Source organism: Phyllobates terribilis, unplaced genomic scaffold, assembly GCF_046119375.1.
Source record: "Phyllobates terribilis strain yellow unplaced genomic scaffold, ASM4611937v1 Scaffold_13__5_contigs__length_258822181, whole genome shotgun sequence".
NCBI lineage: Eukaryota > Metazoa > Chordata > Amphibia > Anura > Dendrobatidae > Phyllobates > Phyllobates terribilis.
In genome coordinates, this window is record NW_027362773.1 from 224,669,668 (window position 1) to 224,689,312 (window position 19,645).

Here is a 19,645-nt window from a genome sequence, read left to right on the forward strand (position 1 = left end):
TATCCTTTCCCTATATTATTTTATTACAGCATACTAAAATGCATTTTCATTATTTCAACATTAGTCATCTTCAACCAAAATAGTACACATTATATTAGTCATACACTATACATAAAACCATTATTAAAGTCTGATTATATCTCCCATAAGACATCTACTGTTTTACCAGGAAGGGATGAAGAGCATGCGTAGACACCAACAAACCCTTACAAGTGCACGACCTCATCATCTCCCGCCTCAACTACTGCAACCTCCTGCTCTGTGGCCTCCCTTCCAACACTCTCGCACCCCTCCAATCTATCCTAAACTCTGCTGCCCGACTAATTCACCTGTCCCCTTGCTATTCCCCAGTTTCTCCCCTCTGTCAATCCCTGCAGTGGCTCCCCATTGCCCAGAGACTCCAGTTCAAAACCCTAACCTTGGCATACAAAGCCATCCCCAACCTGTCTCCTCCATATGTCTGTGACCTAGTCTCCTGGTACATACCTGCACGCCACCTGCAATCCTCACAACATCTCCTTCTCTACTCCCCTCTTATCTCCTCTTCCCACAATCGCATACAAGATTTCTCCCGTGCGTCCCCCCTGCTCTGGAACTCTCTACCCCAAGACTCTCGCCTACCAGAAATCTTCAAAAGGAACCTGAAGACCCACCTCTTCCGACAAGCCTACAACCTGCAGTAACCACCGCTCCACCATACCGCTGCACGACCAGCTCTACCCTCACCTACTGTATCCTCGCCCATCCCTTGTAGATAGTGAGCCCTCGCGGGCAGGGTCCTCTTTCCTCCTGTACTAGTCGCTGACTTGTATTGTTTAAGATTATTGTACTTGTTGTTTGCTTTTCACATTTAAAGAGCCATAGAATAAATAAATAATAATAATATACAGCCTCTTGCAGCACATTGCTCCTCAGCCCTCTCTATATACAGCCTCTTGCAGCACATTGCTCCTCAACCCTCTCTATATACAGCCTCCTGCAGCACATTGCTCCTCAGCCCTCTCCATCTATATACAGCCTCCTGCAGCACACTGCTCCTCAGCCCTCTATATACAGCTTCCTTGACTCCCTCTTCTGTTCTGCAGGAGACTTCAGATAGGCAGATAATCAGGGGTCCTGTATAGAACAGAGGGAGCAGGGTTCACACCCTCATTCATGCATGCATGATCCCCACAAGAAGAACAAATATACAGCTGGGGGACAGAGGATAACCTACATATGGGATCCAATGTCTTCTGCATCGATGAGAGAGCAGGAGAAAATCAGGGAGAGCACATGCACAATGCTGGAACTTCAGCACTGACCATATACTACTGTCAGCAGAGACATTTACTGGGCAGTACAGCTAAGGCTATAAATCATATGGGCTCTATACAAAACGCCACCAGAATACTGTCACAGCCCACATGAGCCGACACTGGGACAGAATTGTTAACAGAAGTATATTATAAATCTGTTAGTAGTGCCGAGAGAAAGTATAGGGACAAATATAAATTCCCTTGGACAGCCCCTTTAACGTGATTTCTCATCTTCTACATTTATGGCATATCTACAGGCAGCAATGTAACTTGAATCTTGAGAGTCCCAACTCAAATTCTCAAAAAGGACCCTCAGCTATCACAGGATGTTAATAGTCATAATCTTTTCATATGGGGCAGAGCGACCTTTTGGGGCAAAGGTACGATTGCAACCCCTGCACCTATTGTAGCTACACCCCTGTCCATAGGATAAGCCAGAAATGTATAGTAGATGCAGGTCCAACTAGCTTCTATTCCTGACTTGCACGATTGTCAGAGGAGAGATGCGCGGAATTCCATTCGTTTATCCCACCTCTCTGCTGACAGCCGTGTGCGCAGGGCTTGTTCTTGGGATCCATGCAGGTGTCTTTAAAGGGACCCACATCTACTATATATGAATGGCAGATACAGAGAGAAGAGGCCTGGTGCAAGAACAGTAAGTATACCGGCACTTTGCAGTCCAAAACTTCATCATAATGCACAATTCCACCTATGATACGTCTGGCCCACCTGGGGAACACTGTAAGCCTACAAGAGGGATACCCCTTTAACATCGGATAACGGTAAAAAAAATAGATAATGAGTGAATTAGGCTGGGACTAATCGCTGACTCTGACCAGGACACCTGTTGTACGGCCAGAATGTGCTCGTGTCACTGCTACATCGCAGCACAATGAACGGGGTCGTATTGTGACGAAAACAAGCAAATAGTTAAAAGGCCAATCGTGCTGGATATTGTGAGCTGCTTGTCACGGTTCCTTCGGGGGTTGTGACCCCCCAGCCCCCTGTATTGTGACCCCCCCCAGCCCCCTGTATTGTGACCCCCCCAGCCCCTTCTATTGTGACCCCCCCAGCCCCCTGTATTGTGACCCCCCCAGCCCCCTGTATTGTGACCCCCCCAGCCCCCTGTATTGTGACCCGATGTAGCAGTGACAACGAGCAAGCTTTTAGTCTTGTGACAGGTGTTGCGGCCAAAGTCATCATATTGCCCAGCCCAAGGCCACGTGCGTGACACATTCAGTATTCGGTCAGTATTTTTTCTCAGGAGTGGGAGCCAAAACCAGGTGAGGAACAATCAGAGAAAAGGTATAATAGAAACAAGTCACCAATTCTGCATTTATCACCCACTCCTGGTTTTATCTTACAAATACTGAACTGTGAACATGGCCTTGGGGTGAGGTGACCCGTCCAGTAAGGAACCTGTGCTGAGTGTATGGCATCCAGGTGGGGCAGATCTACGGGTTATCTGTCCTCTCTGCGGTCATCACAGCTGCTGCAGTTCTGCACATTTTGGCATAAACCCTATTAACCCTTTCCCTGCCCTGGACTGTCAACTGTGCCGACATTAGCCCCCGATCTGCTTTAGGCATCCAGAGACACTGACATTAACCCCTGCCTTGCTCAGGACCACCAGGGATGCCATCACTAACCCGTCCGAGGCTACCAGAGCTGCCGACATTAACCCCTTCACTGCCCTGTAGTTCTGGTGCCACCACCCCAATCCAGAAGGTCTCGCAGTAAGCGGGGTGCAGGCGGTGACACTCAGTGCCGTACGGAGCTATCCCCGGTGCCGAGCTATCCCCGGGGTCCGGCATGTGAGGAGCTCCCGCAGAGCACAGCCGGCGCCACTCTCACCGGCTCCACTCACCGGCTCCACCTGAGCTTACAGGTGCGCGTCCACCACCAATAGCCGGAGTCTGCAAGGGCGGGGTTTACATAAATAAAGGCGGGGCTGGCCGTGTGGGTGGGGCGCCGCAATCTCTGCTCCCTGGACACTGGCTGTCCGTGCGGTTCAGGGCGTGGTTAAGGCGTGGAGGGGCGTGTCTACAAGCAGGGGGCGTGCTGCTCTCCCCCTCCCGGTCTCAGACATGTGTGAGCAGGCAGCCCGGTACTGCAGGACCAGCGTCCACAAGCTCCTGCGGCAGCAGCAGTCTCAGGTCCGGGGACTGGACGGTCTGCTGCGTTGGATCGTCACCAAGATGAGCGACAAGAGTGAGCGAGAGCTGCGGGGAGAGGAGGCGCTGACACTAGTGCAGAACATGCCTGACCCGGCAGGGAGCAGGAGGGGCATCTCTGTCATCCTGGATGTGAGTATCGCGATAGTCACCTGTCTGTTCTGTACTCTGCGATATGCGGGCACACGGCAGCACCGCTCGGTGGGGTGGACAGGACTCGGTCATGCAGGGGTTAAGTCTGGGCTCCTGAGCTGCTCTGCCCATAGGGGGCAGCAGAGTCCAGAGAGGGGATCCCACCAGAGCCAGCACTGCCCCCCATACCACAGGGAGCATTGCCCCCAGTATACCCACTGCAGGACCCAAGAGCCAGGACTGTCCCCCATACCACAGGGAGCATTGGCCCCAGTATACCCACTGCAGGACCCCAGAGTCAGCACTGTCCCCCATACCACAGGGAGCATTGCCCCCAAAATACCCACTGCAGGACCCAAGAGTCAGCACTGTCCCCCATACCACAGGGAGCATTGCCCCCAGTATACCCACTGCAGGACCCAAGAGCCAGGACTGTCCCCCATACCACAGGGAGCATTGGCCCCAGTATACCCACTGCAGGACCCCAGAGTCAGCACTGTCCCCCATACCACAGGGAGCATTGCCCCCAAAATACCCACTGCAGGACCCAAGAGTCAGCACTGTCCCCCATACCACAGGGAGCATTGCCCCCAGTATACCCACTGCAGGACCCAAGAGCCAGGATTGTCCCCCATACCACAGGGAGCATTGCCCCCAGTATACCCACTGCAGGACCCAAGAGTCAGCACAGTCCCCCATACCACAGGGAGCATTGCCCCCAATATACCCACTGCAGGAGCCAAGAGTCAGCACTGTCCCCCATACCACAGGGAGCATTGCCCCCAGTATACCCACTGCAGGACCCCAGAGTCAGCACTGTCCCCCATACCACAGGGAGCATTGCCCCCAGTATATCCACTGCAGGACCCCAGAGTCAGCACTGTCCCCCATACCACAGGGAGCATTGCCCCCAGTATACCCACTACAGGACCCCAGAGTCGGCACTGTCCCCCATACCACAGGGAGCATTGCCCCCAAAATACCCACTGCAGGACCCAAGAGTCAGCACTGTCCCCCCTTTACCACAGGGAGCATTGCCCACAATATACCCACTACAGGACCCCAGAGTCAGCACTGTCCCCCATACCACAGGGAACATTGCCCCCAGTATACCCACTGCAGGACCCCAGAGTCAGCACTGTCCCCCCTTTACCACAGGGAGCATTGCCCCCAGTATACCCACTGCAGGACCCAAGAGCCAGCACTGTCCCCCCTTTACCACAGGGAGCATTGCCCCCAATATACCCACTGCAGGACCCCAGTGTCAGCACTGTCCCCCCTTTACCACAGGGAGCATTGCCCCCAGTATACCCACTGCAGGACCCCAGAGTCAGCACTGTCCCCCCTTTACCACAGGGAGCATTGCCCCCAATATACCCACTGCAGGACCCCAGAGTCAGCACTGTCCCCCATACCACAGGGAGCATTGCCCCCAATATACCCACTGCAGGACCCAAGAGCCAGCACTGTCCCACCTTTACCACAGGGAGCATTGCCCCCAGTATACCCACTGCAGGACCCCAGAGTCAGCACTGTCCCCCCTTTACCACAGGGAGCATTGCCCCCAGTATACCCACTGCAGGACCCCAGAGTCAGCACTGTCCCCCATACCACAGGGAGCATTGCCCCCAGTATACCCACTGCAGGACCCCAGAGTCAGCACTGTCCCCCATACCACAGGGAGCATTGCCCCCAGTATATCCACTGCAGGACCCCAGAGTCAGCACTGTCCCCCATACCACAGGGAGCATTGCCCCCAGTATACCCACTACAGGACCCCAGAGTCGGCACTGTCCCCCATACCACAGGGAGCATTGCCCCCAAAATACCCACTGCAGGACCCAAGAGTCAGCACTGTCCCCCATACCACAGGGAGCATTGCCCACAATATACCCACTACAGGACCCCAGAGTCAGCACTGTCCCCCATACCACAGGGAACATTGCCCCCAGTATACCCACTGCAGGACCCCAGAGTCAGCACTGTCCCCCCTTTACCACAGGGAGCATTGCCCCCAGTATACCCACTGCAGGACCCAAGAGCCAGCACTGTCCCCCCATACCACAGGGAGCATTGCCCCCAATATACCCACTGCAGGACCCCAGTGTCAGCACTGTCCCCCCTTTACCACAGGGAGCATTGCCCCCAGTATACCCACTGCAGGACCCCAGAGTCAGCACTGTCCCCCCTTTACCACAGGGAGCATTGCCCCCAATATACCCACTGCAGGACCCCAGAGTCAGCACTGTCCCCCATACCACAGGGAGCATTGCCCCCAATATACCCACTGCAGGACCCAAGAGCCAGCACTGTCCCACCTTTACCACAGGGAGCATTGCCCCCAGTATACCCACTGCAGGACCCCAGAGTCAGCACTGTCCCCCCTTTACCACAGGGAGCATTGCCCCCAGTATACCCACTGCAGGACCCCAGAGTCAGCACTGTCCCCCATACCACAGGGAGCATTGCCCCCAGTATACCCACTGCAGGACCCCAGAGTCAGCACTGTCCCCCCCTTACCACAGGGAGCATTGCCCCCAGTATACCCACTGCAGGACCCCAGAGTCAGCACTGTCCCCCATACCACAGGGAGCATTGCCCCCAATATACCCACTGCAGGACCCCAGAGTCAGCACTGTCCCCCATACCACAGGGAGCATTGCCCCCAGAATACCCACTGCAGGACCCAAGAGTCAGCACTGTCCCCCCTTACCACAGGGATCATTGCCCCCAGTATACCCACTGCAGGACCCCAGAGTCAGCACTGTCCCCCCCTTACCACAGGGAGCATTGCCCCCAAAATACCCACTGCAGGACCCAAGAGCCAGCACTGTCTTCCATACCACAGGGAGCATTGCCCCCAGTATACCCACTGCAGGACCCCAGAGTCAGCACTGTCCCCCATACCACAGGGAGCATTGCCCCCAGTATACCCACTGCAGGACCCCAGAGTCAGCACTGTCCCCCCCCTTTACCACAGGGAGCATTGCCCCCAGTATACCCACTGCAGGACCCCAGAGTCAGCACTGTCCCCCATACCACAGGGAGCATTGCCCCCAAAATACCCACTGCAGGACCCAAGAGTCAGCACTGTCCCCCCTTTACCACAGGGAGCATTGCCCACAATATACCCACTACAGGACCCCAGAGTCAGCACTGTCCCCCATACCACAGGGAACATTGCCCCCAGTATACCCACTGCAGGACCCCAGAGTCAGCACTGTCCCCCCTTTACCACAGGGAGCATTGCCCCCAGTATACCCACTGCAGGACCCAAGAGCCAGCACTGTCCCCCCATACCACAGGGAGCATTGCCCCCAATATACCCACTGCAGGACCCCAGTGTCAGCACTGTCCCCCCTTTACCACAGGGAGCATTGCCCCCAGTATACCCACTGCAGGACCCCAGAGTCAGCACTGTCCCCCCTTTACCACAGGGAGCATTGCCCCCAATATACCCACTGCAGGACCCCAGAGTCAGCACTGTCCCCCATACCACAGGGAGCATTGCCCCCAATATACCCACTGCAGGACCCAAGAGCCAGCACTGTCCCACCTTTACCACAGGGAGCATTGCCCCCAGTATACCCACTGCAGGACCCTAGAGTCAGCACTGTCCCCCCTTTACCACAGGGAGCATTGCCCCCAGTATACCCACTGCAGGACCCCAGAGTCAGCACTGTCCCCCATACCACAGGGAGCATTGCCCCCAGTATACCCACTGCAGGACCCCAGAGTCAGCACTGTCCCCCCCTTACCACAGGGAGCATTGCCCCCAGTATACCCACTGCAGGACCCCAGAGTCAGCACTGTCCCCCATACCACAGGGAGCATTGCCCCCAATATACCCACTGCAGGACCCCAGAGTCAGCACTGTCCCCCATACCACAGGGAGCATTGCCCCCAGAATACCCACTGCAGGACCCAAGAGTCAGCACTGTCCCCCCTTACCACAGGGATCATTGCCCCCAGTATACCCACTGCAGGACCCCAGAGTCAGCACTGTCCCCCCCTTACCACAGGGAGCATTGCCCCCAGAATACCCACTGCAGGACCCAAGAGTCAGCACTGTCCCCCCTTACCACAGGGATCATTGCCCCCAGTATACCCACTGCAGGACCCCAGAGTCAGCACTGTCCCCCATACCACAGGGAGCATTGCCCCAGTACAAGTAGGTGCAGTGTGACTACTCCAGGGGTCCTGCAGCTGCTTGTGGCTTTATAATGGTCAGCGCCTATAGAGACAGTGATCGGGGGCATCAGATCTAAAGTGTATAAATAAGGGGCATAGTCACATCTGTATCTCTGTACCTGATCTATGAAGACCCCATCACTGAGCCTGGCAGCCCCCCACAGTGGGGTCACTCTCATTGTATCGGCAGTCATGAATCTAGTCTGCCCTGAATAGACGTGCTCGTCGTCCGGCCCTGCGGATCAGAGCTGCGTCCACGTCCCATGTAATGTTTTGATGCAGTTACAGCCAAAGTTGGTGGAGTGAGAATAGAGCCGGAGCGTCACATCCATCATCACCCCTCCCCCCCCTATAATCCACTGCTGAGCTTTTATTCCGAAATGCATAAAAATAGTATGAAAGTACAGCACGGCCGACATTCTTCATATAAGTTGAGATGAGGGCAAAACAAAAAACCTTCTTCCTGTATTGTCATCTGTGTCCTCTTCCTCATCTGTGCGGCATCGGGTTTTTATATCAGAAGTTTTGCAATATGGATGATCCTTATGGGATCCGTTTTTTACGCACCCACTTTCGATCCATATAAAAGCCCTGATCTGAGCAGCCCTATTGAATAACATTGGAGTTGTTCTTATGATGTCAGTATTTTTCATGCACAGCACTTGGAAAAAAAATATGCTCCTGTGGACGTATCCGTACTGCGATCTTTTTTTAATGTGAAATATATATATTTTCCATTTCACCACCCCTCCCCCAATAAAAAAGGTAAATTACTGCATTACAGATCTGCTGCAAATCACGGTAGAAATGCAAAACTTGACACCGCACCGGTTAGTTTATGCTGCAGATTTGCCCTGTCAGTATTGGAAAATGTCATCCACTTTGCTGCTACCCACAAATCTGCTGCATATGCCCCCTGGGAGCAAACTCAAGGGGTGCGACTATGCGCTGCTCGCCATTGGCTTCTCTAGTACAAATCAAAATTGTGCAACTATAGGCTCACGTTTTGGCCGCACGTCCAGCAGCAACACATGGACATAACCTAAAGCCCCCAGCTGGCAGAGGAGATTCTGACCACCTGGGAGACTTCTTGTATATGGTGGAAGGTTTGTACTATGTGACTTGTGGACACCAACAGGTTAACGGCTCCCTGAGAGTTGGTCGTCCAAAAAAGATTTCATCGGCTAATTTTCTAGATGTTGTCCGTCGTCTTCTGCTCTATATATGCAGCGATCTCTTTAGAAGCGAGCCGTAAGGTTGACTAAATATAGACCGTCAGTACGGTGACTTCGCATTATATTTGTCTTATAGCTTTGTAATTATGTCACCATGGAAATGGAAGAGACTCAGATGGTACAAGATCTGTCATCGGGAGTCTGAGGAAGAGCACGGACACTTTGCTTAGTAGTGAAGGATGGGGTTAGTTGCCCTAGAATTCCGGCAGAGCGGAGATGGCTCCGCGGCTTCCACATCTTCTGTCCTCCAGGGCCGATCATTAGCCTGTGCCCAGACTCTAGATCTGGCAGATTGCTGGTTACATTTTTTAGTTTTAATCAGGTTTCTGCCCATCCACAAAGTTGTCCGATGCTTTCACATCTGAGATGATGTGTCTGAGATAAGCAAGTGAACGTGTTAGGGGCCGTCTACATCCAATTCTAAACCTTTCTTTCCTTTCATTAGTTTTAATTTTTATTTGGGTGCTTAAAACTGGAAATGGTTTTTATTTTTAAAGTTGGTGATTTTTTTTTTTTTTTTTTATAATGTTTTTGTTTTTTCTTCGTTCTACCTACAAATCTCATTTTGCTGATTGTCATTCTACTAAATCAAAGTAACTGAGCAGCTTATCATACAGGATAAGAAATGATCTGGCATCTTTCCATCTTATGACTGACAGCTAGCTCTCCTGACCCACCCTGTACATATGCATCATCAGTTCAGTTGAGCATGCAGGTGTTTTCAATGTGAAGGGCCGGGGGTCCCATGCTTTCGGTATGAAGGGCGGGAAGGAAGGGTCCCATTCTCTCGGTGGGGAGGGGGGGTCTCGTGCTCTCGGTGTGAAGGGTGGGAAGGGCCGGGGGTCCCGTGCTCTCGGTATGAAGGGCCCGGGGTCCTGTGCTCTCGGTATGAAGGGTGGGAAGGGCCGGGGGTCCCGTGCTCTTGGTACGAAGGGCGGGAAGGGCCGGGGGTCCCGTGCTCTCGGTATGAAGGGCGGGAAGGGCCGGGGTCCCGTGCTCGGTATGAAGGGCGGGGAAGGGCCGGGGGTCCCGTGCTCTCGGTATGAAGGGCAGGGAAGGGCCGGGGGTCCCGTGCTCTCGGTATGAAGGGCGGGGAAGGGCCGGGGGTCCCGTGCTCTCGGTATGAAGGGCGGGGAAGGGCCGGGGGTCCCGTGCTCTCGGTATGAAGGGCGGGGAAGGGCCGGGGGTCCCGTGCTCTCGGTATGAAGGGCCGGGGGTCCCGTGCTCTTGGTATGAAGGGTTGGAAGGGCCGGGGGTCCCGTGCTCTCGGTGGGAAGGGCCGGGGGTCCCGTGCTCTCGGTATGAAGGGCCCGGGGTCCCGTGCTCTCGGTGGGAAGGGCCGGGGGTCCCGTGCTCTCGGTGGGAAGGGCCGGGGGTCCCGTGCTCTTGGTATGAAGGGTGGGAAGGGCCGGGGGTCCCGTGCTCTCGGTGGGAAGGGCCTGGGGTCCTGTGCTCTCGGTGGGAAGGGCCTGGGGTCCTGTGCTCTCGGTGGGAAGGGCCCGGGGTCCCGTGCTCTCGGTGGGAAGGGCCCGAGGTCCCGTGCTCTTGGTATGAAGGGTGGGAAGGGCCCGGGATCCCGTGCTCTCGGTGGGAAGGGCCCGGGGTCCCGTGCTCTTGGTATGAAGGGTGGGAAGGGCCGGGGGTCCCGTGCTCTCGGTGGGAAGGGCCGGGGGTCCCGTCCTCTCAGTGGGAAGGGCGGGAAGGGCTGGGGGGCCTGTGCTCTCGGTATGAAGCGCCGGGGGTCCCGTGCTCTCGGTATGAAGGGCGGGGAAGGGCCGGGGGTCCCGTGCTCTCGGTCTGAAGGGCCGGGGGTCCCGTGCTCTCTGTATGAAGGGTGGGAAGGGCCGGGGGTCCCGTGCTCTCGGTGGGAAGGGCCGGGGGTCCCGTGCTCTCGGTATGAAGGGCCCGGGGTCCCGTGCTCTCGGTATGAAGGGCGGGAAGGGCCCGGGGTCCCGTGCTCTCAGTGTGAAGGGTGGGAAGGGCCGGGGGTCCCGTGCTCTCGGTATGAAGGGCGGGAAGGGCCGGGGGTCCCGTGCTCTCGGTATGAAGGGCGGGAAGGGCTGGGGGTCCCGTGCTCTCGGTATGAAGGGCCGGGGGTCCCTTGCTCTCGGTATGAAGGGCGGGGAAGGGCCGGGGGTCCCGTGCTCTCGGTATGAAGGGCCGGGGGTCCCGTGCTCTCGGTATGAAGGGCAGGGAAGGACCCGGGGTCCCGTGCTCTCGGTATGAAGGGCCGGGGGTCCCGTGCTCGCAGTATGAAGGGCGGGAAGGGCCGGGAGTCCTATGCTCTCGGTATGAAGGGCCCGGGGTCCTGTGCTCTCGGTATGAAGGGCCCGGGGTCCCGTGCTCTCGGTGTGAAGGGTGGGAAGGGCTGAGGGTCCCGTGCTCTCGGTATGAAGGGCGGGAAGGGCCGGGGGTCCCGTGCTCTCGGTATGAAGGGCGGGAAGGGCCGGGGGTCCCGTGCTCTCGGCATGAAGCGCCGGGGGTCCCGTGCTCTCGGTATGAAGGGCGGGGAAGGGCCGGGGGTCCCGTGCTCTCGGCATGAAGCGCCGGGGGTCCCGTGCTCTCGGTATGAAGGGCGGGGAAGGGCCGGGGGTCCCGTGCTCTCGGCATGAAGCGCCGGGGGTCCCGTGCTCTCGGTATGAAGGGCCGGGGGTCCCGTGCTCTCGGTATGAAGGGCGGGAAGGGCCGGGGGTCCCGTGCTCTCGGTATGAAGGGCCGGGGGTCCCGTGCTCTCGGTATGAAGGGCGGGAAGGGCCGGGGGTCCCGTGCTCTCGGTATGAAGGGCGGGAAGGGCCGGGGGTCCCGTGCTCTCGGTATGAAGGGCGGGAAGGGCCGGGGGTCCCGTGCTCTCGGTATGAAGGGCGGGAAGGGCCGGGGGTCCCATGCTCTCGGTATGAAGGGTGGGAAGGGCTGGGGGTCCCGTGCTCTTGGTATGAAGGGCCGGGGGTCCCGTGTTCTCGGTGTGAAGGGCGGAGAGGGGAGGGGGGGGTGGTGGGGTGGAGTCCCCTGTTCTCGGTGTGAAGAGCATCTCTGGCAGTACTCTATCTACCCAAGATTAAACAGTTGGAATCAAACTACCGTTTCTTATTCTCCCCCCAACGTCTGCCTTCAGGGAAGACTTGTGAAGCCCAGATGCACAATAGGTGTTCGGTCAGCACTGTTATAAATGGTGGGAGCAGCTGATATACATGTAATATGTATGGGCAGCTCCAAGTTGTCGGTAGATTCTTTCAGTTCCTTTGCAAACAGCCAGGTGGAAGAGAGGTAGAACTTGATAGACTTGTCTTTTTGAGCCCCTGTATGATAACACTGTAGGAGTTTTATTATGGTCCTTCACTCCCTGGTGCTGATAACCTTTGGAAATTGACAAAACCGACTTAGGCTGGCTTCACACTTATACTGGTGGCTACTTCACAAGTTTTGTATTTTTTACGCAAAAAAAACAGGTGCTGTGTTATTTAATGTTGGCAAACCAAATGCGAAACTGAAATTAGAGTAAGGCCATGGCCCCACTATCAGTATTCGGTCAGTATTTTTTCTCAGGAGTGGGAGACAAACCCAGGAGTGGGTGATAAATGCAGAATTGGTGACTTGTTTCTATTATACTTTTCCTCTGATTGTTCCTCACCTGGTTTTGGCTCCTACTCCTGAGAAAAAATACTGACCAAATACTGATAGTGGGGCCGTGGCCTTATTGAGTTTGTCTGGTGTCATTTGTTTGTCATGTGACAGAGCTGTATCCTAGAATGGACAGAAAAACAGAACTCCAAACTTTAGTGTGGACATAGTCATGTTACCAGGTCCCTTCTTCTCTTCTCCAAAATTCCAACCCTCAAGGGTCCCATACAGTCTAAGCCATTGTTTTATTGAAGGTGCAGCACTGAATGTGGAGGGTTGGATATGAAGCATACTACTTCGGTATTATATGATGTGTGGGGTTGTGGGTTATTTTTGTTTGTAATATTTACTGCTTACTTGCGTGGCTCTGGTCCTGCAAAACCCACTGCGCAGTAGCCATAGTTATCAGTATAATATTAAGATGTTCTTCACTGTTCAGCAAACTATTGTATCCAGTAAAGAGGTGCCAAGTTCTGCCTCCTATTTTGGACCCCAACTATTTATTTGAGTTTGATATCCTAAAAATGACTTTTTTATTGCCTAAAAATACGTCTTCCTCCAATTAAAAATAAAAGCTGCCTTTTTGCTTTGTGAGACGAGGTTCTGAATTGATTACGATTATAATGTAGCATTAGATGGCGGCTTTTTAAATACTTTCTACATTTACAATGTCTGAATGGGACCACAATATATCTATACCATGAGACAATAGAGTCCACCTATGTATATATGGGCTGTCATAACTAGCACAGCAGCTCTCTCCCTCTCTACATTCACAGCAATGCTACCAAACAATTGGGAAAGGGGTAATATAACTTTTTGTCTTTATTGAGGGGGCAACTAGCACTGCTGTCTTTGAATGATTGTACATGGCTGAGATCCCTGACAGTTTGAGAAACTGAGGGTCTCTATAAGCTGAAACCCATATAGGTGAACATGAGCGTGTCTATGGAAGCACCATATCCCTCCTGGCACCACTGAAATAAATGGCACATAGATCATGCCCAGTATAACGGACATCTAATGCTACTTTCCAGGCTCCACCGCTGCCTGTTATCTGGAGAGAAGCAATAGCATTGAATAGGTTAAAATCCAGTTTGTTTGATCCCTGGTTTCTCCAAGAAAAAAAGGAGTTGGGCTGTTCCCGTAGACGTGAGTACAAGGACGGACATAGTGCTCTAGTTTCAGGAGTATGTTTGACCATCGCAGGAGACCATTTAGAATGTTTTTATTTATTTTTAATTCTTTATTTGTAATGTTTAATAAACAAAAGAATGTTGCATGGAAAAGAATAAATGTTATGTCTGAAGATAAGGTACAAATGAATATCCATGCAGTCCTTTTACATTTAGCATCAGAAAAAAATATTTTCATATTGTAACAAAATATTCTGTAGGTGTAAGTGGATCTTTTACAAATTTTCAATGTTGAATTGAACACAGGATATAATCGTGGCTGCGGAGAGGAATACAACCTTTTTGTTTGTGTTTAATGTCGCCGCCATTCTGAAGATATTGGCAATCAAAATATTTGCCATCTGACTTAATTTAACTGATAGCAACTCCAACAGGAAAAAAAAGTACACCCCCCCCCCCCCCATTGAAAAGAAAAACACTAAACAAATAAACAATGTTTTATTCCGCTCTGCAGCCAGTATTACATCTTGTGTCCAGTTCAACATCGCTTTGTGAACAGTTCTGTTTAAACAGGGGAGGGGGCAATTCAACTCTTGTCTACGTTCATGAAGGAGCAGGATCTACTTACAGATTGTTATATTCTCATTCTCAGGTTTACTGATGAGATGGGACTATAATATTAATATAGTTTAATTTATCATGTAGATCATCTGTTGGTGTTGTTTAGTATCTTAGAGTTACTTACGGTACTTCTTCCCGTTTCCATATTTTAGAATATTTGAGCATTTTATTATTTTTTTGCACATCTTAACTTTGGAATTATTTATTAAACGTCTCTCACTGTTGCCTACTCTTGCAGTGGGGATGTGTGCTTCTCTCCACTTTCTAGGAATTATCATTTTTCAGCATTATGCATGTGAGGTGTCAACAGGTGTTTAAAGGGAACCTGTCAGGTGAAAAAACGCTATTAACCTGCAGACATAGGGTTAATGGCGTTCTGAACCTGCCCGACTCCCGCACTTAGACCTCCGCTGCCGGAAGGAAATGTACCTTATTCCTCCTGAAGCATTACGGTTTTTAGTACTGGAGGAGGCGCTGGTGTGGATTCAGTCACCACTCTGTGTATAGAAAGCAGCAGCTGTAACCGTGCTCCCGACCCTGACTGACAGCAGATAAGCCGGCTGTCAGTCAGTGCCGGGGTTGCAATTACAGCTGTCACTTCCTATACAAAGAGCAGTGAATGAACCCGCGTTGGCGCCACCCCCGGGACTGAAACCCGAATGCTGCCGGGGGGATCTGCAGTTTAATAGCATTTTTTCATGTGACATGTTAAGGCTATGGCTGTGTGCCCACGTAGCATTTTTCAAGCGTTTTTGATGCGGAATTTCCGCAGCGTAAACGCTTGAAAAACGCTTGGTAACACGCACCCCATGGTCCCCAATGGGATTCCGCAAGTTCTATGCACATGCTGCGGATTTTTCCGCAGCGTTTATGCTGCGTTCAAAAATCCGCAGCATGTCATTTAATTTTGCGTTTCCGCAAGCGGAATTGCCTTTGTCCAATGCATAAAAAACGCAAGGCAATTCCGCATGTGGAAAACGTGTGATAAACGCGCGAAAAACGCGCGATAAACGCGTGCGGAATTCCGCATGCGTTTTTCCGGGAGAGGACTTGCATTTATGCAGCAGAAATTTTCTGCTTCATAAATGCAACGTGGGCACATAGCCTAAGGCTACACGCCAACTTTGGCTGCCGCACCTGTCATGCGACCAATATTCGCTTAGTGTCACTGCTACATTGCAGCACAACACAAGAGAGGGGGTTCATATTGCGAGAATGGGAGACTTGTGACAAGCTTGTCGCAATCACCGTAAATTTGAAGTGGCTATGCTACCCCATTCATTTGTATGGGGCTGTGTTGTAGCAGCAGCACCGAGAAAACACTAAACACACGTGTCACGGCCAAAGTTGCCGTGTAGCCACAGCCTAAGGGCTCACTCACACGAGCGTAGACATTGGATGAGTGCTCTCTGATCTTTCATCACATAGCACTTGGTCCAGTGTTATACTATGGGGCAGTGCAGATATGCGATTATTTTCTCATGCTGATTCGGCATGAGAAAATCATCACAGCATACTGCAAGTGCCTCCGATATTCAGAACATGCGTACCCATACAAGTTTATGGGTGCTTGTGAAACATTGGACTGCACTCAGATGTCATCCGATTGCAGTCCAACATCCGCAGACTCAGACAATGGAGAAGATGGAGAAATTAAGTTCTCCATCTTCTCCACAGTTGTGATACGATTCTAACATTCAAGAGATTGATTAGTATTATTGGGCCGATTCTCTCACATGAGACCATGTACGCCACTGTGAGCAAGTCCGAATAGTCATTGTATTTATGTGACAAAATAAAAGGGAACTGTTACTAGTAAATCTCGGGGTGCACTAACTTTTTTGCTCCTGGGATTTGTCTAACTCTGCTTGAGAGTGTTTGTGCTAAGATCCAAGCCCCATTACTGTTAGACCAATACAATCATACCATGTCAAGCCATAGATATAGATATCACAGGTATGATGGTTCGGCACAGAACTCTATATAGTGGCACCTTCTTTGACGCCAGGTCTCACTGTTACTTGCAGACAGTGATTGGGGCTCATTATCCTCGGCAGAGTGATGCTAATGATGCACTCGCCTGTCATGGGCGCTGTGAAATGCCACTGCGGTAAATTGGAGCGTCACATTATGCATCAATTTAAAAGCTTTAAGGAAACAACAGTTCTGTGTAGGACGGGCACACTCAGCCACTGCAGGTAATTACCACCGGAGCCATAAAATGAGAAGACAGTCGTTTAACTCATCAGGTATGTTATTGTTTTAACCCTTTCTTTGCCAGTGTTTTGTGCCATGCACAATTATGTACAGTTACTCAAAATACAAGGAAGTTCTTACTTTCATTAGAAAGTGTTGCTTCACAGCACCTTGAGGCTTTCTTTTTTAGCTATTTCCGCATTTGTAATAAGTGATCATACACCTGTAGACAACTTTGATTTGGAGCACCTTCTCCTGCAGCTTTTTTTGTGGCTGTTTTTTCAGCATTGTGTTTTGTTTTTAATCGGGTAAAAATCTGCAACCAGATGTCTGCTGAAATCAATAGCTGAATGTGAACCTCGGGGCACAGTTTTTTTTCTGGTGATTTATATATTTTTTTTTCATCCCAAAACTTGTGTTTTCTTATTGTTTTTCAGAAATGCTGGAAGTACGGCATTGCTCTTCTAATTGTTGACTTGGACCTTTTGTGGGTTTTTATTAATTGGGTAACACAACATGTATAACTTGCCTTTTGTGTTGTGTTTTTTTTTTTTCCCATTTTGTGAAAAATCGCGGAATCACACATTCAGTAAATCATATAATTTAGAATGAAAAGGCTTTATGTAAAAATCTGCAGGAAAAGGCCATAAGACATGCATGTAAATAACGCTAGTTTTATTTATTTTTTTACATACATTTTGTTCCCAAGCAGATTTTTCCATCTGATTGTCGCTTTCATACCTTACCAACATTATTATGCCCCCATATAGGACATATAAGCCAGCCCTTGAGGGCTGCCCAAAATTGCCCTCACAATGGCCAGGACTGCACCAAGTCTGGAATGGAATCTGTCAGCAGGTTTTTGCTACCCCATCTGAGAGCAGCAAGACGTAGGCAAAGAGACCCTGATTCCAGTGATGTATCACTTCGTTTACAGGGTGCATCCGTTGATACAATCAAAGTTCTTAAAAGCAGAGCTGAGAAAGCTGCCCCCCACCAGGCTCGCTATGTACATTGTCTATTGACAGTGAGCTGCTTATCACAGGAAGGACGTGGTTGGACTAGCAGGCACATGAACTGTAGTATGGTCAGTGATAATATCCTGATGATAAAACCTTCATTTGAAGAAAACACCACACAGCGACACATGACTAAAAACTGTGTTTCCGCCCATTTCCTGCTGTCTTCAGATTACAGAGCAAAAACCTGACACAACTTTGCATTTCAGTTACCTCCATTTTCCATAAATAATTGGAAACTGTTTGCAGCAGTCACAGTAATAATTGACATTGCAGTAAAAGAAAGAGCGGTAGACCACCGAGGGAGTATTATTACATAATGTGGATTTTCATGTAAGGCTACAGTCACACTATCAGTATTTGGTCAGTATTTTACCTCAGTATTTGTAAGATAATACCAGGAGTGGTGACGTGTTTCTATTATACTTTTCCTCTGATTGTTCCACTCCTGGTTTTGGCTTACACATACTGATGTAAAATACTGATAGTGGCCTTAATCAAATAATTGTAAAGGTTTATGGCTCACCAGAATTTCTCTGTCATCCAGCCTCTGTAACCTATGTTACGGTGCACATGTACCAATGACGATCTTGGCCATTAAATGGACACCAACAGGCTATATACAAGCCAACCGTCAATGGTTTAGAGGGAATCTGTCAGGAAGATCAACCCCCACCCAAACTGCTTATATTTGCATGCAGGTCTTTTGAAATTGTAAATCTATGGACATCTTTAGATCTTCTATCAATTTCTGCATTCTCCAGTAATCCAGAGTTTTTGTTAATATGCAAATGAGAAGTAAAGTGCTCTAGAAGTGACATAGCATTTAAAAGGGAATCGGTCAGCAGGCTTTTGCTATGTAATCTCAGGACAGCATGAGATAGGGGTTAAAACACTAAAATCAACGATGTGTCGCTTATTAGACTGTGTGTTGTTTACTTACAATGAAGGTTTTATCACTAGGACATTATCATTGCTGTAACTAGATGGCACATACCTCCTGGGCTGACTCCACCTCTCCTGTGATAAGCAGCTCACTGTCTATAGCTATTTACATACAGAGCCTGGTGGGGGCAGCTTTCTCAGCGCTGCTTCATGTTACATCTAAGAACTCTGATTGTATCACAACTGTTGCACCCAGTAAACTAAGTGATACATCGCTGGAATCAGGGTCTCTGCCCCTACATTATGCTGCTCTCAGATGAGGTAGCAAAAAACTGCTGGCATAGATTGCCTTTAAGAAGCCACTGCCTCCAGAGCTTGTTTCTATTGCCAGCACCTGCTTCTTTAACTTGATTGATAGCTGTCTGATTTCTTTGCCTTGTTATACAGATGCTGGGTTCACATGAGCATATAAATAATTGTTTAATCCAGAAAATTTGGCCAATTTTTATTTTTTTTTTTAAATTGTCATTCCTGTGCAATCACTTTTAATGCAGCAGCAGTTAATAAGAATGTACAGGACTGAATACAGTTTCTTAAGTTAAAGAGTTGCAATGTATCTGTAAAAATCAGATTTTGTGCACCCATAGACTTGTATAAGCGAGTCTCATCCATCACACAGGAGAAAGTAGTGCATGCTGAGATTTTCTTCACATGCAGGTTCATTTGAATGTCCGTGCACTGAATAACGTAGGGTCCGTGTGCTATTTTTTTTCACCCAGACTGAATATACGCTTCTGGGAGCTTTCACGGAAACAAGCTCTGAAGACCGTTGGTTCTTAAGCGCTCGGTCACACCCAGAGCACCTCACATCTCATTTGCATATGATTTTAAAATGCCAATCACTCTGGAATGCAGCAACAGATAGGAGATATAAAGGTGTTTGATATATTTATATTTCAAAGATCTGCATACCCATATACAGTATGTAGTGGGGGGGAGGGGTGGTCTTACTGACAGATTCCCTTTAATGGCTGACAAGAATTGCATGTGCCCAGAACAATCATGTTTGCACAGGATGATGTGCTGCTGCCAACAATGATCATTTATATCATTTTTGTGGCAATTTTTGAAGCATTCTTA

General features: G+C 50.6%; 1 protein-coding gene across 1 annotated transcript in view; it reads left to right on the forward strand.

Moving 5' to 3' along the window:
• Nucleotides 1-3,351: 3,351 nt before the first annotated feature.
• NECAB2 (N-terminal EF-hand calcium binding protein 2) overlaps nt 3,352-19,645 on the forward strand; it is a 304,632-nt gene continuing 288,338 nt past the window's right edge. The window contains exon 1 of the mRNA XM_073659318.1: nt 3,352-3,604. Within this exon, the coding sequence (XP_073515419.1) occupies nt 3,386-3,604 (219 nt within the window). The 5' untranslated portion in view covers nt 3,352-3,385. The remainder of the gene's footprint in view (nt 3,605-19,645) is intronic.